This window comes from Empidonax traillii, unplaced genomic scaffold (genome assembly GCF_003031625.1).
Source record: "Empidonax traillii isolate 1590-97213 ecotype Southwest subspecies unplaced genomic scaffold, ASM303162v1 scaffold576:size640842, whole genome shotgun sequence".
Classification (NCBI taxonomy): Eukaryota; Metazoa; Chordata; class Aves; order Passeriformes; family Tyrannidae; genus Empidonax; species Empidonax traillii.
The window spans coordinates 94997-120644 of NW_020955769.1; the positions used below are offsets into that span (position 1 = coordinate 94997).

The 25648-nt window shown below is 35.7% G+C and overlaps 1 protein-coding gene across 1 annotated transcript in view; it reads right to left on the reverse strand.

Moving 5' to 3' along the window:
- Positions 1-25648, reverse strand: part of DNAH8 (dynein axonemal heavy chain 8) — a 127548-nt gene that overhangs the window by 88145 nt on the left and 13755 nt on the right. The window contains exons 11-27 of the mRNA XM_027898070.1: positions 25067-25168; positions 23277-23423; positions 22200-22397; positions 21727-21803; positions 21177-21276; positions 19291-19410; positions 18063-18198; positions 17174-17361; positions 16206-16290; positions 14032-14144; positions 10679-10798; positions 9803-9938; positions 8650-8765; positions 8168-8274; positions 7550-7610; positions 4112-4289; positions 2375-2568 (exon numbers count right to left, since the gene is read on the reverse strand). Coding sequence (XP_027753871.1) covers positions 2375-2568; positions 4112-4289; positions 7550-7610; positions 8168-8274; positions 8650-8765; positions 9803-9938; positions 10679-10798; positions 14032-14144; positions 16206-16290; positions 17174-17361; positions 18063-18198; positions 19291-19410; positions 21177-21276; positions 21727-21803; positions 22200-22397; positions 23277-23423; positions 25067-25168 — 2178 coding nt within the window. The remainder of the gene's footprint in view (positions 1-2374; positions 2569-4111; positions 4290-7549; positions 7611-8167; positions 8275-8649; positions 8766-9802; positions 9939-10678; positions 10799-14031; positions 14145-16205; positions 16291-17173; positions 17362-18062; positions 18199-19290; positions 19411-21176; positions 21277-21726; positions 21804-22199; positions 22398-23276; positions 23424-25066; positions 25169-25648) is intronic.

Below are 25648 nucleotides of genomic sequence, written 5' to 3' on the forward strand. Positions count from 1 at the left end.
ATGTGTAGAAAACTTAACTGCCTTATTGAAGCTTTCACTGTAGCAGTATCCTTTTCTTCAGTAACTTAGATCAAACTAATAGTATTTATTTGATTACACTCAAAATTTTAATTAGACTAACAGCAAATTTTCAGCTCTGAATATAAAGTGGTGGTTTTTAGCCCACATAAACTTCTCAACTTGCACTGTGACAAACAAACGGTGGCAGTGCCCCCATATTAAACAAAATAATGGGATATATATATACAGTGAAGTCTATTAAATAGAAAAGATAAGAACAGAAAACTCTCTTAAGGTTAAATAAAGACTATATGGAAGACAATTTTCTTCTCCTGCTTGAGTGCCACCATTCAGCCAATTCATTACCCCCAGAGTGGTCCATCTATCAAAACTGTGTCTCCAGTTTAGAGACACAGATTTCAGGTGGCATCATGTGAAATGCTTTGCACAAGTCCAGGTAGGTGATGTCAGTTGCTCTTCCATTATCCACCAATGCTGTAACCCCACCTTAGAAGACAACCAAAATTGTTTGGAATGATTAGCCCGTAGTGAAGCCATGTTGGCTGTCACAAATCACCTCCACATTTGTGATGTGCCTTGGCATAGTTTCCAGGAAGATCTGCTCCATGATCTTCCAGGGCACAGAGGTGAGACAGACTGCTTTGTAGTTCCCCAGGTTTCCCTCTTTTTCCATTTTAAAAATGGGGGTTATGTTTCTCCTTTTCCAGTCAGTGGGAACTTCACGAGACTGCCATGACTTCTCGAATATGATGGATAGTGGCCTTTCTACTTCCTGGCCCAGTTCCCTCAGGACCCACGGATGTATTTTATCAGGTCCTGTGGACCTATGCACCTTAGATGTTTCAGAACCTGATATTCCCCTACAGTGAGCAGTTCTTCATTCACCCAGTCCCTCCCTGCTTTCATCTTCTTCAGCTTGGCCATATGGCTGGAGCACTTGCCAATGAAGATGAATTGAGTTGAGTACTTCAGCCTTCTCCATGTCCCAGGTAACAACATCTCCTGTTTTCTTTGGAGAGGGCCCACACTTTCCTAGTCTTCCTTTCATGACTGACACACTTACAGAAGCTTTTCTTACTGCTCTTGATGTCTATGGCCAGATTTAATACTATCAGGGTTTTAGCCTTCCTAATCTGATCCCTGGCTGATTGGACAGTTTCTCTGTATTCCTCCCAGGCTACCTGTTCTTGCTTCCACATTCTGTAGGCTTCCTTTTTGTATCTGACTTTGAGTCCAGGAGGTCCTTGTTCATCCACACAGACCTCCTGGCATCTTTGCCCAACTTCCTTTTCATCAGAGGAAGTCAGGCAGATGCATTGCTCCTGAGCTTGTAGGAAGTGATCCTTGAACATTAACTGGCTTTCTTGGGCCCCTCTTCCCTCCAGTGCTTTACCCCATGGGACCCTACCAAGCATATCCCTAGAAGAGCCAAAGTCTGTTCTCCTGAAGGGCAGGGTACTGATCTTCCTGTACACGCTCCTCACTGCCCTATGGATCTTGAATTCCACCATTTCATGGTCACTGCAGCCAAGGCTGCAGTCCTTGAGCTTCATCTTGCTGACCAGCTCCTCCTTGTTGGTGAGAAAAAGGTCCAGCATGGCACCTCTCCTCACTGACTCCTTAATTACTTGGAGAAAGAAGTATCATCAGTGTATTCCAAGAACTTCTTGGAAAGCTTATGCCCCACTATGTTGTCTCTCCAACAGATATGGGGGTGGTTGAAGTGCCCCAGAAGGACAAGGACTTGTGAATGTGACACTGCTCCAATCGGTCTACAGAAGGTCTCATCTGCTTGGACTTCCTGGTCAGGCAGCCTGTAGCAGACCCCCACTATAATGTCCCTTCCCTCCTCTTAATCCTGATCTGGTCTTCTCTGCCTGGCCTTCCTATAAGGAGCTTTTGTCCTTCCATTCCAACACTCCACTCACAGAAGCCATCCCACCACATTTCTGTCATAGCAGTAACCCTGCAGGTTTGTGCACGTCTCTAACTCCTCTTGTTTATGCTGCCTGTGTTTGCACAGATGCATATCTCATGTCAAACTGGGGTTGTTTCTTGTGGCCTAAAATCCAGAGTTACAAAAGTAGAAATTAAAGCTATTGCCAGTTTTTTAGTATATAGAATGGCATAGAAGCAGGAAAAGGCAAACCACAACACAAAAATTATGTAGCATGCTACTACTACTTCTTATGAGATATTGTACCATTCCTACTGAAAGATAAAATAAAAATTTCAGCTGTTAATGTGTTTTCTACATCTTTTTTTTGCCTTGATTTTTTCCCTCCATGTTTTCTAATTTCAAAATAGAAGATTAATGAAGAAAAGTTCTGTAGGTGTTTATCGTTAAACTCACCTGAATTTTGGCATCTTTATCTTCTGTCCATAGGATCTTATATTTCTCAAAGTACTGCAGAACTTCAATAGCTATTTCTTTTATAGAATCCATAGAAGAAGAGAGGAGCACAACTAATTTAGTAATAGCTTCATGTTCTGCAACACCTGCGTAGAAATTCTTTAGCTTTCTGATATGTGCATCTTCAGTTACTTCTGTAAAATAAAATTATATATACATCAATGAACTGTTAATAGTCTGACTAGAATTCTCTTTATACCTATGCATACCATGTTAAGCAATGATTGTCTTCAATAAGGCTGAATATCCTTCAAACATCTGTCTGACTGTTAAATATGAAAGTACCAACTGTTAGTTCATGCTAGGGTCTATACAGCTAGAGCAAATTTAGTCTAAAATAAAGGTTTGCAAAAAGAAAGAAAATGGTCTTCTTCATTCACAAATTTCATTTTCTTCACTGCAATTTAATTTTAACTGGAACACCAAAGGTCTCATAAACATTCCAAGTTATTTCATAATTTTATTTGATTCCTATATACAATGTTTTTAAATTGTATATACCTCTTAAAGCAGTGTAAGCCTCTTGAACTCTGATGAATTGCTGAGACTAACAGGGTCAATATAGAAATGGATAGTCTAATGAGCTACTTCAGTCATAACAATGCCTGAGCCTTTTGAAGCACATTTCAGAGAACAGAGAAGAAAAATCCACTCTTCCCACCACATACATTGTTTAATGAGGGGGATTTAGGGCAACTCCAAATTCTCTTTTACTCTGAAGATCTTTTCAAGGATACACTCAATGGAAATAATCTCAAATTGATCCATCATTACCAGTGTACTCCATAAATCTCACTGCCCAAACATTAACATACGCCCCCAGGTGTTGCTGATATGTAGTTAAAGGTGATGAAAATGGTTACTTGCTGATATTATATTTTGGCACAGCAGAGGAAAAAACTATGACTGTCTGATGAGGATTGTTTCCTGCCACCCTGCTCGAAGCCCATTAAAGGAGGTTAAAATCATACAAGACACATCAGAAGAAATATCAAGTTCCAGCTCTGGACTGTCAAAAAGAAAAACTTTCCTAGATGTTCCAGACTTTCCAAAGGAATTACAACAAAGATATAACTATATTGCAGATCACTGGCTCAGCCAAACAGCTAACAGAACCTGATGCTAAAAATATGTTTAGGCTTTTGTGGATGCATGCAAAGCGTATGGAGAGATGTTTCGAAACAATATTAAGGAATAAAGTATTTCACTAAAATGGATGCGGGTCTATCTTCAGTTTGACTATTTACATGAAAACTCATTTGAGGTGTTTTATCATCCAATCTAGGAATACATACAACAATTAAAATCTTTACAGAAATCTACTGATTAAACTAGCTCTTATTCTACCTCCACATTTCAATGAAAGCTAGTCTAAAATCATTGTTTATGGTTTCAGCTATATCATTATGGCTACATTAAGTAGGAGATTCAGATCTATCAATCTTTCAAAGATTTTTTTCCTTATTTTTTCTCAGAGTTTTAAAATTTACATAACTCTGAAAAGCTATTTCCGAAAAAATACAGCTAATTAAATCAAAATAAATTTTAAAAAAAATGCAAAATAATCAGCAGTTGGTTGCTTTGAAGGAAAATTAGATTATTCACAAATATTTATGTATAGTATTCTTATTAAAGCAAAAAGTTGAAAGAAGTTAAAAAACAAAACAAAACACTTACTTTCGCCTTTTGTAGCTCTTTTTCCAGAAGATGCTTGCTGTGCGCCTGGTTGTGGTTTTAAAATAGATTTCTGCAAATGTCTCTGTCCCCACTGAGCAACTCCACGATTTACTTCCAGTATTAAATGAATCATGCGATTGATGGCATGCTGTATATCATCTAAACTGGGAACGATTTCCTATTTAAAACAGTTGAAATATCGTTGAAATAAATGAAACTGATTGGCATTTTTAAGACCTCAGTTCCACTTCACTCATAGTGAACTGAGGAGCTTACCCCAGAAGAGAAGCTGGGAAATATAACTTTAACAGGCTGTCTGGCTCAGAATTGCCTCTAAAGAGAAAAAGCATATATACTGACCTACTATCTATTTATACAGTCCTACTGTGAATAAAATGACAATCAAGTATATAAGCAGATAGATTTACTGTTTTTTTACAATTATTTTTAAAATGTCTACAACATTTTAAGCAGCATTTTTATAAGGACTGTTATATAATGTGTGGGAATACATTATTAGCCTTGCTTTCCCTTTAGAACAATAAGGAACTAGAAATTGCATCCCACCCCCCTTGGGCCTCATTATGATTTCACAAATGCTCATTAGACCTTGGCCTTGATGAACAGCACCTGGGCTAAGCTTCTCTTAAGCTTATCAGAAAGGCTGTCTGCTTCCAGGAGTTTAAGTTGTGAGCTAACAAGCTCCTGTCTTTTAACAAACAGCCTTTAAAACTTACTTTTCTTGCCTGAATAACAACCCAAGTGGAACAGTATTTTGGTTATTGAACTTTCAAAGAAAGTTACCAACCCAAATTATGGCCAGAATGGAAAATTACTATGACTAAAGCCAACTCTCTTGTGATCTTATCAACAGCAGTTCAGAGACCCTTTAAGCTCTCCTGCACCGCAGTGGGTTGTGATCAGTAATGAGTGGGACACCCTTAAGAGCTGGTGAACTCTCAAGTTTGCTGTATGTGGAGGATCATGGCCAAACTCTGATGACGGAGCCTGGGCTGATATCCTCACTTATCAAGGTTCAACCCTTTGTCTGCTGAGAAGATGCAAAGGCATCTGACCTAAGTACTTCAATGAACTCCTGGACATACTCCTTTAGGTCTGTGTGCGTGAGAGTGTGAATACGTTATAGCAAATGTCCTATGTTGCTCTCTTAGAATCTCAAGCACATTCCATTTGTAAGCCAGGCCTATAAGAGAGATACTACTTGGCTCATAGTAACTTCTATAGAATCTTTCGTCTAAATTAGGCTATCAGTTCAGTGCTGTTATGTTTAAGCGCTGTTAAACCTTTAGGCCTAGACTGTTGGGACTAAGTCTGGCAAGGGGGTCCACTTTAAACCTTGTGACTCAATGGGAGAGTCTCCTCATTCCCTTTTAATCCTTCTCCTTTTCCATCCTTAACTTTTCCATCCTTTTGTTGGAGGCTGTCCCCAGCCTCCAACATTTATCATTTTTGGTTGACTGAAAATTTAGATTGATTGGTTTTAGATTTTTGTCTGATTTTTCTCTGTGTGCTTTAACCAACTAGTAAGTAGCAGAGTGAACCTTGCCAACCAACTTTGTCATGCTTTCACTATTATATTAAACTTGCTTTGCTGATCTCTTTAATGGTGATTCTTTGAGTGACCTGAAATATTCCTTTACAACATGTACATATATTCACACTGTGGGTAACTTCATACAACAAAAATCACCTGGATGAATGTGTCCAAGATCCTAATTGAATAAATATTGAATGTTTCTTTTCTCACAAAGGCAGCATTAGCTTAAAAAGTTTTGCAAGACCATAGTGTTTAATAAATTAATGAAACTCCATGCAGTAGCTCTGAAGTTTTCAATTTGTATATTTAGCAAAGATTTTGTAACATAATTCTGAGAGTAATCAAATACCCAAGTCAGAAGAGAAAGAGAACTCTAATTCAGCTATCAGAGTACATGATAAAGAGAACAAAAAGGAAAAGAATTATTCCTGATCTGAATCAACAACATCTAGTAAACAGAATAGGACCAAAGCACAGGCTCTGGTCTTCCATCATCCATATTATATAAATGCTAGTATAGTCCCATATCATAGCTTGGGATGGTGCATCAAAGCACTTGAAAAGAAAAACATCAAGCACAGTCTGGTGAATGAAACATGACAGGGGCTGCTCCTAACACATAGTTTGAATGCAAAGTCCTGTTTTCAGGAAGAAAAGCCTTTTCCACTGTGGATATACAGCATGCCATGCCAGCTCACTTTGAGGTCAAAGAACTGCAGCCTGTTTTATGTAGCAGCACGCAAACAGCCATAAAGTCCCGAACCCAGCACTTTCTGAACTGTACTGTCAGCAGTAATGCTACTTGTGGCTTTGTCCTGCCCCTACTCTAAAATAATTCTAGGTAGGATAAGGCGGAGTAAAGGTACACATCAGTTTCTCAAAAATACTGAGTAGGAGAAAGAATTTACCCAAGAGTGATCTAGAAAAGAAAAGAAAAGAAAAAGAGCATTTCTTGTTAAACTTCAGAAGAATGATCAATCTTGTGATTTGATCAATCCTCGAATATAGTACTTAAGCAACATCTTATTGCTTTCATGTTCAATTCATCATTTTAAAATGATGGAATCCATGAAAGTGTTCAGAACTGGAATATAGACTAATTAAAAGGGACTCTGATGACTTGTAAATCACTTTCACACATTGACCAGTTGCATATGTGAAAGCAAGGCTCTTGCAAAATCATATTACCATTAGCAAAGTGGTATTTTACCCAGCATTAATGCCCTGGATCAGCCACACCTTTGAGGACTGGAAAGAGAGATAGATGTACTTCCTTAGTGGGTAGAGCTTGGAGCTTTATGCTTTCTAAAAGGAAACTAAATTAGTGCTTTAGTTCTTTATAATCAAGCTGCCTTTTTGTTCTTGGCAGATTGAAATCCACAGTTCTTTCTTTTGGTTTTGAATCTTCTAATTTTTGTTCAGTGTTCCTCATTCTGCTCATATATAAGTTCCTATTTAGGTTACTAAAGCCAAAATGAGTAAAGATAATATTCATTTCTGCAATTCAGGATTTAGATCGCACAGGTAACAGTTAAAATAAATAAAAAAGGAACATGAAGGATCTATTTCAGGAATGCAGCTGCTACATGTGAGGAAAACAATAATCATTCTGGAAAGAACACTGATGAACAGATTGCAATATAATTGCTAAATCACACAAGGACAATAAAAAGCCAGTATTGCTGAGACAGAAGCCAGAACACTGTGGAACTGTGAGCACATTTCCTCAGTTCTCTCAGTGCACTGAAAAGCCTGAGCAACTGTTCTCCTTGGAACAGATGAAGGTTCAGTAGAAGCATGCCTACATCCTGCACTTGGGCAAATGCAGAGACAACTTAAATACAGTGTATTCTACCTTATCTATATGATGTATAACTTACCAGATTGGGAATAGCAAGGTGTACTTCCGCTTTCAGAAAAGGAGTGACCTCTTCAGGTTTGCTTGGATGAACAGAAAAATTTGTTGTCTTGATGAAAATACTTTTGAAACATATCATAAACACAATAAAACCTCCTCAAATTATCTGAGAAATATAATTTTGAGCTACCTTTTCTGGGCAAACCCATATAGAGAATTTTCACATTAAATTATGAACTATTTGACAAAACTTACAGAAGCATCCTGTCTAAAGGATAAGGATAATAACCAGAGTTCCACCATTCAGACAAAAGGTAGCTTGAATCCAGCCATTGCTTTCAGAATTTTTTATTCAGAATATTTTCTGATTCAGGATTTTAATCTCCCAGATTCAGAATGGTGGAGCTCTGCTAGTGCTTTAAATAGGGCATAGGAAGGTCTCCCCAATCATTTCATGCAACAGCCTATCAGGAGTAAATTTGCCTCATTACATTTTATGTAAATACTCAAAAGAACAGAAAAATATTCTTGAAAGATGACAAGCTAGTGTAAAATGATAAATACCTGATCTGAACCTACTCAAAACTAAAACTTCATAAAGGGTGCATATTATTGAAGGAATCTTCCATTTGCAACTTACTCGGAAACACTTATTCTTTTTTTAACACTAGCCAAAGACAGTCGGGTTGCTTTCTGGAGGCTGAATACCAGTCGGCGAGTGAAATAGGCAAGTAAGTCTTTACAACTCTGCAATAAATAAAAAACACATTATTTAGTATTGTACTGAGATAGAAGCCTGAAAATTAGTTCAAAAATTTTTAAGTCAAACACAGGAAAGCCTTTGTTATGTCTTAGGAACAATATCCTCTCCAAACTTTTACAATTACCGACACATGTAAAGAATTTGTTTAATAAAGTTGTTAATTGGAAAAACATGCAATATACTTCTGAAAGCTAAAATCCATCCTAAACTCACTTTTCAGGAAAGCTATTTCATCCCTTTTACATTACATTTGCTGCTGTCAGTGTGATGCCTTTCTGTAACATAGATATACAACTATCAAAATTCAAGATACAAATCAGATCGGTCTGAAAAATAATTTCCTTATTTTTAGAAAATACCTTTTTAAACTCTTCCTCTTTTTCATCGACCTTGCTATCCTCACTAGGAGGTGCTTCAGGAGTACTTTTTTCTTTCTCCTTTTTATTATCTTCAAATGTTATCCGCTTTTCTTTTGCTGTAAATGAAAAAAAGTCTTTTTGTTAATTGCACATTGTGTTTTGTTTCGAAGCATGCTGTTCCCTCTTTAGAGGGCAAAATAATGACTTTTAGTTTAGTAGTACCTAGATTGCCAAAAATAGGGTTTATTTCACAACATTTTTTTCACACCAGGACTCTGTTTAAAAGTCCAGCCTGTAAGCCTTAGCCTAACAAACACCATGCACTACCAACCTGTCATTAAAGCTAGATAGGTAGACATGGGTATACCAGTGAAAATGACCAAAAAAAGAATTTATAAAAAATAAACAATTTAACAAAAGACAGAGGTATCTTTGCATTGGGTTTTTCTCTTTGCATACTATTGTACTACCTGGAGTATTTTGATCCTGACTATGCCTCTATACCTGAAGAAACCTGAACCCAGAAGGAAAAAAAAAAAATCTATGTAAGAGAAGAGCTCCATTACTGATTAAGGCTCAGAATAAATTTTCTTAAGAACAGAATATTTTTTTCCAACTATACACTATTCCTTCTGTAAGAGTGCAGGACCTTCTAAAACCTCTGTAACTCACCCCAAAGGATTGGGAACCAGCCATATATATGCTAGCAACTGACTATACTGATTTAAACTCACCAGCCAGCAAAGCACTGGTATTTGAGGTGAAAAAGAGAGGGATGGTACTAAATACCTGGCATTACTGAGAAGAGAGAAACATTGTATTTCACTTACAGCAGAATGGGGGGCTAGGGGAAAAAGGTATCAAGAGTGACTGAAAGAAATGGAACTTTAATGTTCTAGAGCAAATTCCTTGGTAACCTATAGAGAAGGACAAAGTTTAATTCTAGAAATGCCACCTAAACTCAATTATCTCTGTATTTCATGGCCCAGTGGTTTAGTTTAACAGCAGTAAGTAAATGAAGGCAAAACTCTGATACAGACGAAAAATGTAGTGGAAGGGAGAAGTCTGAAGAAAATTAGCCAAAACAAATCAGTTTTGATAATAACTATCTAAATCTACAGAATTTTTTATTTAAATAACCAACATTAACTACCTGGTGATTCTTCTTCTGAGGTCTTAGAAGATGGAAATTCATAATTCTTTTCAAACAGAGCTATTAGCTCTTGAACAGCGTCTTCAATGTGCATGCTTTTCGTGTTCAATAATGCAGCACATTCTTTAGTATAACCCTGTTAAATAAAAATATCGATGAATTGTCTTAGTATCATTGATTATCTTACTAATGCTCCTCTTTATGAAGATTCCAAACATTTGCCTGGATATTGCATTCATCAGACTGAAACAATTTCAAGGAAACACACATAGATTTATAAAAATTTTCTGTTGTATTATCACTATATTTTTAATGCTTAAAACAAAATATCAATTTTTTAAATGCAATGGTATTTTAAGGGCCAGAAGAAAATCCTGAATAGTGAAGGGAGGTCACAGTCTGAATTTGAAATTACCCAAATACTCTCCCGACTCTTCTTAACGATTTTATTTACTTGCACTGGTTTTCTAATTAATGCATTTTTAGTCTCTTTTGGAGTCAAGAAACCTTTCAGATTTTAAAATATACTTATTGGAAAGCATTTTTTGCCTTCTCCTTCAAAAACAGTTTGGAAAAAATAGGGGAGAAAAAAAAGGCTATATATGTCTGAGTATGTTCATACACAAAAAAATCTCATCTAATTATGAAGCAGTTAAATTAAAATTGTTTATGAAATACTACAGCTTAAGTATCTCAAAGACATAAGAACCAGTTTATCTTCATATAAAATGTGTTAACTAAAATATTTTCATTACAAGTCAAAGTTCTGTATTTCCCCAGAGAGAGGAACTATTTTTTAGTTTTATATTCATTTACTAAGGCATTGTTTCAAACATGCACTAGAATTCAAGTTCAAAGACCTAAAGTGGCACACACCTCATTGCAGGTCAACATATCCTCTACTTTGATAGGACCATCTGCTGGTAAGATAACTAAAGCAGTATCTGATATTTCTTTTAATATTGAACCAATTCGCACTTCGCTTATAACACTGACCTAAAAAGAGAAGATCATATTAATACCACACACTAACCTTTAAAGCATAATGTATTCTATTTTAGAGAGCTGTAACCTGTTACATGTTATAAAATGTTTTGCAGAAAAATAAATTCAAGACTGTTATAGAGTAGAAAATCCTCTAAGAAAGTTACTGTAAGAGTTGCAGTAACTTAAGAGTTATTTACCAGGGCTAAAACCAGTCTGCTTTTACAGTGATTAAATGATCCTCTTTTTCTATTATATACAGAGGGGAATTTAGGGATGCAAGAACCCTACAAAAAAAAAATCTAGACTTTTTAATCTTCATTGTAGACAATTTGGAAAGAACAGATGTAAATCTGGAAATTATATGGTTACATGCCTTAAATCCAGTCTGATAACACATTTTTAAAAAGATCAGTAGTGTGCACAATTTCATTTCAGGTAGCCCTTTAAAAACAAAACCTTTTAATTTTTAAGTATCTGCATGTTCCACATTAGGAAACTGAGACATATGAATTCTTGGGAAAGTGAAATATTTAGAGGAAGTTGGTGCTTCCCTCTACTTCTTCACAGATTTCTAGTTATCAGCACCATGTTTTAAAACTCATTGTATAAATGAAATTCATAGACAGTGTAAGTGAAAACTGCTTCTGCACCATAACAGTAATAATCTAATTTTTTAATGAGCTTCTCTTGGCAGCTCCTTGAACTGATTAGTCTTAAAGGTTGGATGGATGAGTGACAATGGAGAGAGAATGACCCTCTATGCCCCAAGAAACTCATTAGAAAGTGGATCAAAGACTAAGAATAGCATCTTTAAACTTTTCTTTCTTCTGTTCTGAAAGCTTTGGAACCAATGGAATAGAAAAGAACTTTTCTTCCATGATGTTATCCATGCTAGACTTCCAAAGAATCCTTGCTAGTTTAACTGAAGTTTTAGGCAGACAGGCAGTAATAGAAAGTCAGACCCCAAATCATTCCTGTCATGCAAGATACAGCGCTGCTAGATAAAATAAAACAAAACAGAGTAACAAAACGAGCTACATCAATATAATTAGATTCTTGTTCATCATCTTATAGGCTACAAGTCTAGCAACAAGACAAGGGGGAGCCTACTGTAATTTGCTTGATGGGTTAGTCTTCAGTGCTTCTCCTTTTAGTCAAAAACCTAGCATTTTGGTGGGGTTTTGATTCTAAATTGCAGCATTCAGTCAACAAGTGAATTGGTTTTGTCATGGTAGAATCCAAATAAAACCACCTTCTGCCCAATATTTAATTTTTTATCTGAAATGTTCTGCATCTATTATATTCCATCTTGTTTTTCACAATATCACTCATGCTTCTGTTTCACATCACTTTTTCCCTATTTGTTTACAATACCCTGCTCACAGCAATCAAAGGTCTAATCCAGGATGAATTTTTTTTTAATTATTATGGGAGGGATAAGAAAGTTAAAAAATGTATACAACTTACACATTTAAAGAAAATAGTGTTTCTATATAAAAATGTGATTATTTCAAATATACTCACGATTACAAAACTGTTAATTTCTGACATAGAAATCTTTTTCTAGCTTTGGGTTTCAGTGGCAAATAGAGCACTTGATCATAGTTACATGTTTCTGCCATACAGAAAAAGAACCAGATATACCCAGTACTAACAATCTCCTGCCACAGGAGACATAATTTATGATATTCATAGAAGAGATAGTAGCAATATAGTTCAACCATCAAGCCAGAAGGGTGATCTGACTATCAAGGTAAATTCTTGAGGAAAAAAACAAACCAACACAGGTCCTCAAGCATGCTAAATCATAGCATGACAGAATCATAGAATACCAAGTTGGAAGAGGACTTCAAGAATCATCTGGTCCAACCTTTCTTGGCAAAAGTATGCTCTAGCACCCTGTCCAGCTGAATCTTAAAGTGTCCAGTGCTGGGGAGTCCACCAGTTCTGTGGGGAGATTATTTCAATGGCTGACTGTTCTCACTGCAAAAAATTATCCCTTTTGTCAAATTGGAATCTCCCCATGAGTAACTTGTGCCCATTACCCCTTGTCTTTTCCGTTTAAATCCTCGTAAACAAGGGGTCTCCATCTTCTTTGGAGCCATTCTTCAAATATTAGATCACAATGATAAGGTCTCCCCCAAGCCTTCTTTACTCAAGGGTGAACAAACATTTCTCTCAGTCTTCAGTAGTCCTCCCATTCCTTTGGTCATCTTCGTGGGCCTTCTCTGAGCCCTCTCCAGCCTGTCCATATCTTTCTGTATAGAAGGCACCAAAACTAAACACAGTTTCAGGTTTGGCCTGACCAGCACTGAATAGAGAGGGATGATGATATCTTTATCTCTGCTGGTGGTGCCAGTGTTGATGCAACCCAGCATCCCGCTGTCTTTCTTTGCTGCTGGAGCACACTGCTTGCTTTCACAGAGTTTGTTGTTCACCAGGCTGCCAAGGTTATTTTCCACAGAGCTGTTCCCCAGCCAGGTAGATTCAAGCCTGTGCTGCACTGTTAGATTATGTTTGCCCAGGTGCAAGACCTTACATTTGTCCCTGTTGAACTACCTAAGGTTTTTCTTAGTCCACCCTTCCAGCCTATTCAGGTCTTCCTGTAGGGTAGCTCTCCACTTCCCCACTCAGTTTGGTATCATCGGCAAACTTTGTCAGGGTGCACTTGATCCCACCACCCAATCACTTATGAAGCTATTAAATATGAAATTAAAATAATTCAGAAATTATGTGACAAACATTAAGAGAGTAAAAACCCACAGGCTGAATCAGCATGCAGAGGACCGAGGGAAGAGCATGTTCTCCATTTTTTTATGGGCTGCAGAAAGAGGATACAGTTTCACAACATGCCTGCTATGAATAGAGTTAATGTTTAAAAGCTCTGCGCTGAACAACTTTTACATGGAAGTATCTTTTGTACAACTGCGCTCATGGACAAGCACTCAAAGAGAAGCAGACATCATCTCTGAAAATCAGAGTGGAAGTCATAGAACTGGAAGATAAGAAGTGAAAATATACTCTACTTTAAAAACAGAAGCAAAAATCAAACGTGCAAGGGTAATAATGGGAGAGAATCATTAAGTATATCATTCTGCCAAAAAAAGAACATATTTTAAAGGCAACAAAATTTTCGTATGATACAAAAATAAGTGCAGATTAAGTTCCAATGTGAAGAGTGGTGTACTATATATAATTTCTCTAAACTTATAGTTTTATTTATATAGTAAACAGGTGTATACCTTTCTCAAAAGCTGTTTAAATACATGCAGAACTTGATCAGCTTCCTGAAAGAAACTTTCCAGCGTCACAGATGACCATGTCAACATGGTAAGTCCTTGCCTGAACACAGCTTCTATCTAAGCATAAAGATATAATTTCATTGGAAAAAAATATAGAAACAATTTAAAACAAATTCCATTATTATTAGAATTACTAACATCACTTATTAAATAGTGATGTCTATGCTTTGGAAGGTTATAGGTTTTCCTGAAAAAAATCAAAGAGATTTATACAATGAGGAGGAAGAGTAGGGTAGTGCATACTAAAGCCTCTAAGTGACATGCTCAGCAAACACCTTCCCTTTCCTATTCTCCTCGATACTGTCTTTTAGTGGTTCTCAGTACTTCCTGAAATAAAAATCAAGTCCACTATTGGTCATACAACATATCTGTTAACATATATCTTGAATGCTCTCAAGAGTATAACTACTTGTCTTTAAACCTCATGTGTCTATGTAATGACATTTTTACTTCTCCTATTTTGAATCCCACTGATCTTCTCCAAGTTTTCTTATGGTCTCAATGCTACTTTAAAACATCCCCTCTTCCCTACTATTTACATTATTGAACTCTTAGTTCTCCATGCCCTGTTTCTTCTGGATTTGTCATCAAGGTGTTCAGCATGTAGCTGAAACCATCTCTTTCCCCTGCCACTGTATGATCACCAAGGCCCCTCTTTCACTGTAGATCCTGTACCTTTAAAGGAGATGGGACTCAAGAAAAGAAGTACGACTGCCAAGCTATGAAAATCATCCTTTCCAGACTCCCTCACAGAGGTCCTATGAATATTTTTGCCTAGTACTCAAAAACTTCTCACTAATTTGCCAGTATACAGCCACCAAATTTTAAAAGTTGTCATTCCACCATCATTGAAGAGACATAAACCTAACTTTGCTTAATTACTGAAAAACTTTGAATTGATTTCAGTCAAAGTTGATTTTAAATTGCCACCTACCGTATCTGTTCTTTCATTTTGACATTTACCAACCCACCACCTGGAATTCACCCCACCTCTTCATCCTAATACTTCTTGCAATGTCTGTATCACAGCTAAAACAACAAATCAAGTTCAAACAGCCATTTGCAAATGCAGCCAATATTATCACCTTAACTTATGTGGTTTTGGGGAACATATTTAACTCCAGTATACTGGGACAATATTGTTCCTGGTAACCAACACAGTCAATCTAGAAACCCTGTAAGGCTCTACATAAGTTGCTGTCTTACTATGGCACTAATCTAGTCATTAGCTTAGATTTGCTCATTCCATCTTTTTATGTGCTTTCCTCTCTTCTTCCTATACACCAAAGGCTTCTCTCCCTTCTTCAAAAACCATATTAACTTTCTGCTGTTTGTACAATACTCCCCCTTCTGCCAGTTGTTTTCTCTAACATACAGAGATGTATGTTAGAGAAATTATGATATAATCATGTTTACAGTAGTATCACTGAAGTGAAAACTACCATTATCTCTTTACCTTTTATTATTTAAGTGTTAAGAGAAGGACATGTTTTTTGTTTCTCACACTTCAGCATATGCCAACTATGTAGTTACACAAACTTACATGAACTCTGTGACCTTTGGATGTTACTACTTACAAACAGAAAGGGGACAGTTACATAGAACAACCATATACATACACTTGCAAATGTCTGGCAAAATTAAATGGCTTGTAGAATGTCTCTAACAACACTGTACCTTTAGTGTACCATATAATCTTTCTACCCCACTAAATAGACTCAATTCACAAGGTTAATAATTCTCTCCAAGCAAAGACATTTAATATTTCAGCTAAATGAAAAGCACAGTTAAAACCTCTAACAACTGTAACAAGTGATAATTTACTTCCATGTCAAAGCCAGAGATTTGTGTTGATAAATAGACCCTAAAGTTCATATTTTTTGTTCTACTGGGCTCTCATAGGCACTAAGATTATTCTATTGTAATACACATTATTTGAGCACTGCATGAGGGATGCAAAGAGCAAATTGCTGATCTTAAATGTTTTTGTAAAGTTCATTAAGTTTGTAGTATGCAGATCCATCTAAATATTTAAGAATTTTAAATTATATTTTAAATTATAATTAAGTTATTTTAACTTCTTATGAAAAATACTGAAGTGCATTTAGTAATACCGACCTTTTGCATTTTTGGTGTCAGTAGATTTACAAAAATATTTGGTGTTTCTCGACACAAATCTTCATAACACTGAATAAGACCCTGTTAATTATTAGAAAGGGTAGTGTCAAGCAGAATATTTAAAGTGTTTCTTTATTGAAGCAAACAACGTGCTTTACAATCAAATCGTCAGAAAAAAAAAACATAAAAAGCAGCACAAGGATCTATTTGAAAATAATTTTAGAATTTAACACAGACATTACATACCTATGAACATCATTTCTACAGAGTAATGACATTGTTTTATGCTATAAGCAAGCATGAAAGTCACCTTTCACCTGTCTTAATGCCCAAAGCCAGACAAAATATCATCTTTCTCTAGAGCTAAAGAAAGCTTGAGTTTTAGTGACTGTAACTTGCAATGCCCTCTTAAAATAATGTGTTTTAGATACTTAAATTCACATATGAAGTCAATTTTAAAATATCCTCTTGTCTTATGCCACACACAGAGAGAGAAATCTTGTACGGTACACCTCATCCACAAGATATAAGCTTCTCAAAATACTACAATAGCAAATACTGCAATAAGTATCAGAAACGTGACTTCTCTGGCAGGTAAACCTGTAAAATTTTTCATGCTTTTGTGGCTCACCAACTTTCAAAATATTCCAGACTAACTACAACCTTTCCTTCTGAAAAACTCCAACTTTTTGTATGTGTTTAATTATTTCATCACCAGAGTATATTTAACCTGCCATGGAGTATAAGAAGTTTTTATTTTTATACTTAAGTATCTACTAGCCCCCACAGCAGTTATCAGGGGGGGTTTCAAATGAGATCCTCTATGTCCACCTCTGCATTGCACAAATTAACTTTATCACATACCCAGCATTAGTATTTATATAACTATGGAAAAAATTCTATGATTTAACAGATTTTCTTTTCATTTTTTTTAATCAGCAATCATGATACTTTTCAAGTTTACCTCCAAGCGCAACTTGATTGACTTCAGTTTATTTTCTATTATTACTATCTTTACTGCTTGCTCTGGTACTTCCAGACCCAACTTTATCATGCATTTGGTCTCTCGCACAATCTCTAGAATCTGAGGATCAAAATTAACCAGGAACTTCTCGGATTTAGGATGACGCACAAATATTGTGGCTTGTAAGGCTGTAAAGACATTCTAATATCAGTTTCTAAGACAAACAATTGTTTCTCTTCTATAAATTATTATGGAACCCAGATTTGTAATATTATTATATTACAAATGTATGTATGTTTACCTGGGAAATAGCTTCACATGGTTTTCAGTTAAAGAAAATATACAACTGACTTCCACCATATTTGCTTTCTGTCTTTCTCATCATAAACTAAACAAGGCTCAGATCCAGTCTTATTTGTGGCATATTTTTTCTGAGCCCAAGTTAGAAAATTATGAAAATAATTTTCTAAGGACTTGGAAACACAACACTTGAATATCAAACATTTCTAGGCATAAAGTAATACTTGTGCTTAGAGAGAGGGACTGGGATAATACAACTGTATAAATTATTATAGTGGAAAGAAAACAGGAAGAATTATAAAATAGTAAACATTAAAATTTTAATACCAAAATTATGTCTTAAATTTGTATCACTTCTGTTTGCAGTCATCTGTCAAACAGTGTATGAGATCTGCAACCCTTAGCATCAAAATCAAGTTTCAAGGTCACTAAGGCACCATGACTGTATTACTGAGCGTGCCTATTCACACATGAATAATTGCATATTTTAAGGGTAAATGAGGCTTAAAAAAACCTATCTGATTGGATTTGTGTTAACTCGGTATTCAATAACAGTTTAAACAAGCCAAGTACATATTTAATTACTTACGAAATTCTAATTGCGACATTTCCTTCATCCACGCATTATGATAGACTACCTCAAATTCCACCAACACATACGCAAGTTTGTTGTATGATTGAACAACTGCTTTACCTTCTGGACTTGCCAAGATATTTGAATTTTTCTATTAAAAAACAGTGCATTGAAATTAAAACTATATAAAAAACCCGCCATACCACTTGTTTTTCTCAATTTAACTATTGACTATATATAAGCTAAATTAATACTATGAACTATACTTACAGAGTTCTTAAAAACGATATCTAGTATTTCTGATTCAAATTCATAGGGCAATGAAAGTAAAGTCAATAAAAACTTGTAAGGAATAAATACTAAATATTTAATAGGGGGAAGAGCAGTTACCTTATTATACTGTGATAAACACATACCATTCACAGCGAAATGGATGCTCAGTTCTACTCAAAATTGAATAACTAAAAACTTACTGTAAAAGTTTCCTTTTTTAATCAGTAATGATATTTATGCCTGTTTTCTTTGGAGCAGATCAGATGATTCATATTTACATCTGAGGGAAACAGGAAAGCAGTGTGTGCAGTTCTGGGCCCTACAGATCAAGAAGGTTCTTAAATGCATCCAGATAAGGACAACAAAGATGATGTAAGGGCTGGAAGGAATGAGAAAGCAGCTGAGGACTTAGAGCTTGTCTAAGAAAGAAGAAAAGGAAGCTGAGGGAGGCCTCCTTGCTCTCTAGAGCTCCATGAGGAGGGTAAGCGGAAAGGGATGTGCTGAGATCTTCCCCCTGGCATTCACTCATAGCATGTATGGGAATGGTTCAAAGCTAGGGGGAAGTTCAGGCTTTACATTAGGAAGCATTTCTTTACTGAGAGGATGATCAAACACTGGAACAGGTTTCCTAGAGAGGTGATCGATGCCCCAAGCCTGTCAGTGCTTAAGAGGCTTTTGGACAATGCCCTTAACAGCATGCTTTAACTTTTGGTCAGCTTTCAATGGGTCAGACAGCTGGACTAGATCATCACTGTAGATCTCTTCCAACTGAAATAGTCTATTTTATTCTAACATGACATCTTGGATCTACAGCAATGGTTACTGCAGAGCAGTATTCCCACAGAAATAAACATGTTGCCTAGGATATAATAAGAGACATTATCATAGCCAGAAACTTTATAATCACTCTGCTGAAGTAAGACAGTGCCCTGTTACACAAAAAACCTACTTTTTCCTCACATCAACTTACATGGAAATAGTTGATTGGTTCATTTATCCTTCTGAATAACTGTCTCACCCACAATATCTTTCCTGCAATAGGTGGCATGTTTCGAGCCAGAGGAGGGTCATCTTTCTGACTTTGGTAAAGCTACAGTAAGAACAATATCATTACATACACAGATTAAAAAATTTGTTGCAACATAAATTGTTTTCTCTGTTACCACAATTTCTTCCTCCTCCCAAACAGATTAAATTTGTGTGGAGGCACACAGCAGTTCCTGGAGAGAAAAATATATTTCTTCCCTGACTTGCTATGTTTCTGAGGTGGACACATTGGTATCACTGCCAGTAAGTCTCCTGTCTTTATTAACTCATGATGGCTTTGAGCTGTGCTTACTTAAGACAGAGCTCTAAGTACACCAGAAGGCATTGCAAACCTAGGAGCTGAGCAGCCAGTATTTCAAGACCAAGCCTGACAGGTGCAGCTATGTGACTTAAGAGCCATCTGCTGTGCAAGCAAGCTGTTTAAGGAAGTAAGTGGGTTTGGGAGAGCTTTACCTGAATAGAAACGTCAACATTGTTCTTTGGTCACATGCATCTGACTATTAGCTAACACATTAGGAGCTAGACTCACTGATTCTTGTGGGCCCCTTCCAAATCAGGATACTCTAGGATCCTACAATATGAACTTTTCTACTAACTTCTAATCAATATGCAAGTAGATACTCCTGGGTAAGCAGCCCATGCTTTAATCTGTTCCCAAGATGAGAGAAAAAAAAAAAAAAAAAAAAAAAAAAAAAAAAAAAAAAAAAAAAAAAAAAAAAAAAAAAAAAAAAAAGGTCCTCCTCACTGAATGGCTATATTAGAGTAAAAAAAAGTTGGCCCAAAATGATCTCATACAAACTTTGCATTGACAAATTATTCAATCACTTTAGAAACAGTATTGCAGTGGGAGCAACTTTTTATTAGAAATAACTTGCTTTTCAAAGATATAAAGCAATCCAATACCTAATATATAGCTAGAGCTAGTCAGTATAATTGAGATATATTCTTCAACAGAAGAAAGGAGTATTTGTATTCACCCAACTTCCAGCCTGAAAACTCATGCTGGGACAATGAAGACTCCATGATGACACAACTCTTCACTTACTTATATCTTCTTAACCCTACACTGTCTTCTGCACAGTCCTAACAAAAGAAATCCAAGTAGCTTCATAGGGAACTTAAGAGAGAAGCTGACCTGGATGAAACCCTCTCAGAAAATATATCTGGTTTTGCTTTTTTTTTTCCCCTGGATAAACTACTTTCTTACTTTTCCCAGTAGAAAGGGAGTTTGGACATCTAGTTCTGAGGTAGATGTTTATTTTACAGACAAATAAAGTCAGGTTAGATGAATTCTCTAAAAGATTACAACCAAGTTATGTGAACAGCCACAAGAAGTTAATTCTTATCCTACAGTCGTGGTGCACCACACAAATAATGAAATATTACTTTATTAATGAACATAAACACAATTTAACTTCATTGTACATGTATTTTGTGCTGTCACAGATTTGATAATAGCAACTTAAAAATGCAAACTAACTGTAGAAACCACACGTAATAAAAAACCTAACAGATATATGCAAGTAATGTACACAGAGAGTAGAAAACACTCTTTTTAAAATTTAATTGATGAAGGAATAACAGAAAATATTTTGGTTTAAAGAGTAAAATTGTCATTACATATTTGCCTTCACAAGCATGTTTATTGGGTTGCCCACACACTAAGGTCTGTTTGCTGTAAAAGGAAGTGTGATAACTAAGCTTTGACAGTTAATTAGTGAAATAGGCAGAATAAATAAAAATTCATAATAAAATACTTGCACCTACTTTAACATGATGGTTGCAATTTATTGAAAAGAAATTAAATACCTTTTTAGTAGCTTCAAGTTCTGCTACATAATGTTGAAGAATAATACTAGCTGTACGTACTGTTTCTTCTTGAAGGCATGGCATATTCAGATTTTGAAACCTGTATTAAAAATTAGTACCCAAAATGACATTCCTAAAACACAAATAATTTTTTTAAATTTTATTTTGGGGTATATGAACGTTACATAAAGTGAAAGAAGCGCAAATCTAGGAAATACTTCTGAATCCGGAAAACTTCTTTGCTTTGAGCAATTTTAAGCAAGCTGAAAATTTCTGCCTTGCTGGGTATTTTGTTGCTGTATTTTTTTAGGTTTTTACTTTAGTATCCTCTCATATATACAAAATAATCTAATGAAATTAAGAAATAGAATACATTGACTCATACAGGAAAGCTAAAATACATATTTTATTATTATTAAGTTGTTTAGAACATCAATCATGAAAAATTCTCCATTAAGCTCTTTGTTTTAAAATTAGCTCTGTTTCTTAAATTTTGTTAATCAATAATTCAAAGTCAGTTTCAAATATCTTAAAACACAGTTGCCAATACCTTTGAAGTAACTGAAGTGAGTTCTGTGAAGAAAAAATTCTCGCAAAACAGGTACGCATAAAGGTCTGTAGCTGTGTCTAAAGAATACATGTAATTTAGTATGCTTTTTCTGGTCATAGAATACTATTTTGACACTTGCTTTTTTCTTAACATTTGAAACTGTTACTGCTTAAAGCACAAAATAGGAGCCTTCACTAGTCCATGCTTAATATAATTAACGAATAGCTAGTTTCAGCCAAATAATCTGTTAAAATGTCATACAATTCTATGAAATAGATCAGTTGCAGCTTTGATCTGCCCAAAATCTAACCATGTTTCTTCAGGTTAATAAATGGCATCTATGTAGATCATTCTCTCAGGTCTCATAATATAGCCTATTCACAATCCAAAGTCTCACTGACACCCAATTTGATACTGAGCAAGTAGTGATGAGATTCTTCCTAGAGTAAATTATAGGTAGCAATACTACTTACCTCTAAACGTTCAACCTCTGTCAAGAATTTATCAAAATCCACATCAAATTCTGTGTTTTGTGGATCAAGGACATCATATTGTTTCTTTTGAAATATGTGGAAGATATTTCTGAATTTTACTGCCATAAGATCTATACCTTCAACTGCACACTGGCTCAGTGCAGAAAAAGTTTTTTCTATGGCTATCATCTCTGTAATCTGAAATATAGACATTATATTCATGCTTATAACAAATTATTTGTTACTTCTTCTATAAACTAAAACATAAATAAAATAAACAACAGCCACTTCTCTAACTACTGCATTCACAAACATGTCGTTTCTGAGCTTCTCAATCAAATATCTTCAATAAAAGCATCATTAATCCAATTTTCAACATCAGTTCTCACCAAAACCCAACACAAAGTAAAATAAAATTTTTTCTTTATGATAGGGGGTTTATTTTTTATATTTGACTGCTAGATTCAATAGAGTAATGTGGAAAGAATTAAAACATGACATGCATCCTGATAATAAAAAGATATTTCAAAGAATAAAACCCCCAATCCTACAGATTAGTATGCATATTGCATTAGGAAGAAACTCACCACGGACTTCCTACCCTATGATGACTGTCCCATTATTATCTTATCCCTTGTCTGACCTTATTCTGCACCAAGAGGCACCTATTATGTTTTCCACACAAACTCTATCAATGCTAGTTTAAAATCCCTTTGTTGAGTTACCAAGATGAATGTTAAAACCACACCAAACAGCAGAATCATCTGAAGAATTGTATTTAGCAATAACAAAATATCATTCAAGAAAGCAAGGGTGTGTTGTTTTTCACATAATTTTAAACCTCCTACAATAATGACATAAGTCTAGATAATTAGCTTATTTCTCTCCACACTGAGACAAGTTGACAAGTTCAGAAGGCAATTGTGAGGTAATTGTGGAAGTACCTAATTTCTCTCAATAGCCACAAACCCCTTTCCAGGATCATTAGGAGCATGTATGCTGACAAGTGCCTACTCTGAAACCTCCTCTTTGGAGAGGCGCTTCTTTATTAACAATAACAGCAAACAGTATACTCACTTTTTCTAATCTCCTACAAAAAGCTTCAGATTTTCCAAAAATGTACATTTCTGACACTTCAAATGCCTTTTCTCCTAGAGTTTCCAAAATCTCTTGCTTAGCTCCACGAAAGCATTTCTGATATTCTTTCAACAGACACATGCAGTCCTAAAAAGTGAAGGAATAAATACCATACTCATTACACTATGCTTATGGGATAGAGACTAGGGAACTCAAACCAACTCTCATTCCAAAGTGGGTAATTAGCACTGAATCTGGTTTCAGTCAACAGGCAGTAACGATTTACATACAGTGGTTTTCTTTCAGTATCTGTAGCAAATGTTTGCAACACATGAACATACAACAGTACAATACAGTAAAAGATGTAACATTGGGAAATCAGTCATCAAAAATGGAGCAGGAAAGTTTTACTTTCTGTTAAAGCAAGTAATGGTTTAGAGGCCAGCAGAGAGTAGCTGATGGCTTCTGCTCTAAATGAGATATTTGGAAATGTCCAAATGAACAGAATGAACAAGAAAAGCCTATCTGGTTCCTTTCCATAAAAATACCATGAAGAAAATATATAAGGAAAAGAAAGAAAGAGAAGGGAATGACTAGAATAGATAGTAGAGAAGAAAGATATCACCACCCATGGATCCAGCAATGAGACTTGATTATTGCAATTTCAGCGTCTGAGTGATGGTCACAGTCTTGATCCCTTGGAGGTGGGGGGCCCCACAACAAAGAGTTCTACACTGAGACCTTATCAGATGTAAAAACTATGACTGATGAGAAATGTAAAGTCTATAGTCACTGAAATACAACCTTTTCTGCTAGTTCTTGTCAAGCAGAAAGCAGATTTTATCACATATACTGGAAGTTACCAGGATGTCTGAATATGTAGCTATAAATATAACAAGTGGCTATGAATTATAGGAAATTGAAAGAGGTCCTCACTGAAAGGAACGTTCAGATCTTCAAAAATATGCAAATACTAGAATGAAGACCGATCAACATGATTAGAAACTGGGTATATATTTCTCTCATTGAATAATGAGGGTTTGTCAGCTGTGCAAGAGCCTCAAGACTGCCTCAATGAGATAGATGAATTATTAGTATCATATCATCCTGTCAGTCAGGAGAGATATATTTGTTTTCTTCTTTACCTCTAGACCTAATTTTTAAGAGACTATGAAATTCTCTGCCTTTTTCCATACTATCGGAACTAAGTAGCTGAGGGCTGGTAAAGGAGAAAGTGGAAATTATGTCAGCATTGGCAAGCAGTAACCCCAGAGCTGCACATGTTTTGCCCTGGAACACTGCATGCACTTTATTTGTTCTTCATAGATCACCATCAGCTGAAGAAGAGGAAGACTGCCTTAGCAATGCACTTTCATGACATGCCAAGGAAATCTTGTATTGGTAGGAACTACTGTAACAAAGTCATATCTATTCAAATACCAGGTTCCCCATGGTAGAGGAAGATGGTACCACACCGAAGGTATCTCCTCTTCCACGTCTTCCTCAAGAGCAAAGAATGTGGACTAAGCAGGATGGAAAAATTCCTTGGCTGTGCATATGGTGAACACGCCAATTCCAAGGTCAATGACAGACCATGCTGATAAAGATGAGGCCATTCTAATTTCAACAATGCCAATGGGGTAAAAAATTAGGAAAATATTTAAAGCATCATGAAATAAAAGAGCAAAGACATGTGAAGCACTTTATACATATTGATATGGACTTTCTTGTGATATCAATAGGTAATCAATAGGTTTGATAGGTAAATAATAAAACACCAAAATACAAACCCTTATTTTTTCAGTGATTATTGATGTCTCTTGATCCCAGACCTGAGACAAGCCTCCATCTGTAATATATGCTTTACATGTTGTGACCATTTGATTTGTAACCTAGATAAAAAAACAAAGTAGGTCTCAAGCTTAACAGGAAATTTGCCTCACAAAATCTAAAAAATTTCCCACATGCATGTATTAGTACTATCAGATTTTGAATACATTTTGTCTTTGGGAATAACAGTAGCTAAATATTATATGCAATAAGCATAACAAACACCCTATAAACCCCCCGAGAACACTCTCAGAAATGCTTTTAAGTCCCAGCACATATTTGTAAGTCCTATAAGTTCAGCAATACATATACCTAAACACAGAAGGTTTTCAATCATAACTCAAGAACAAAAAGAATTTATTTAATTCCAACTATTCTTCCCTTACATTATCATCTTTACACTTTGCAGCATGTGCGTCCTTATTTAAAGACTGCCCTTAAAGACTTTGCTATCCTAGCAGTATGTCTTTATCTTGGTTTCTCATGGCTATAAAAAGGAGAAAAGATTCTTCTACTTCTCAACCATAAAATTCCAAATTTAG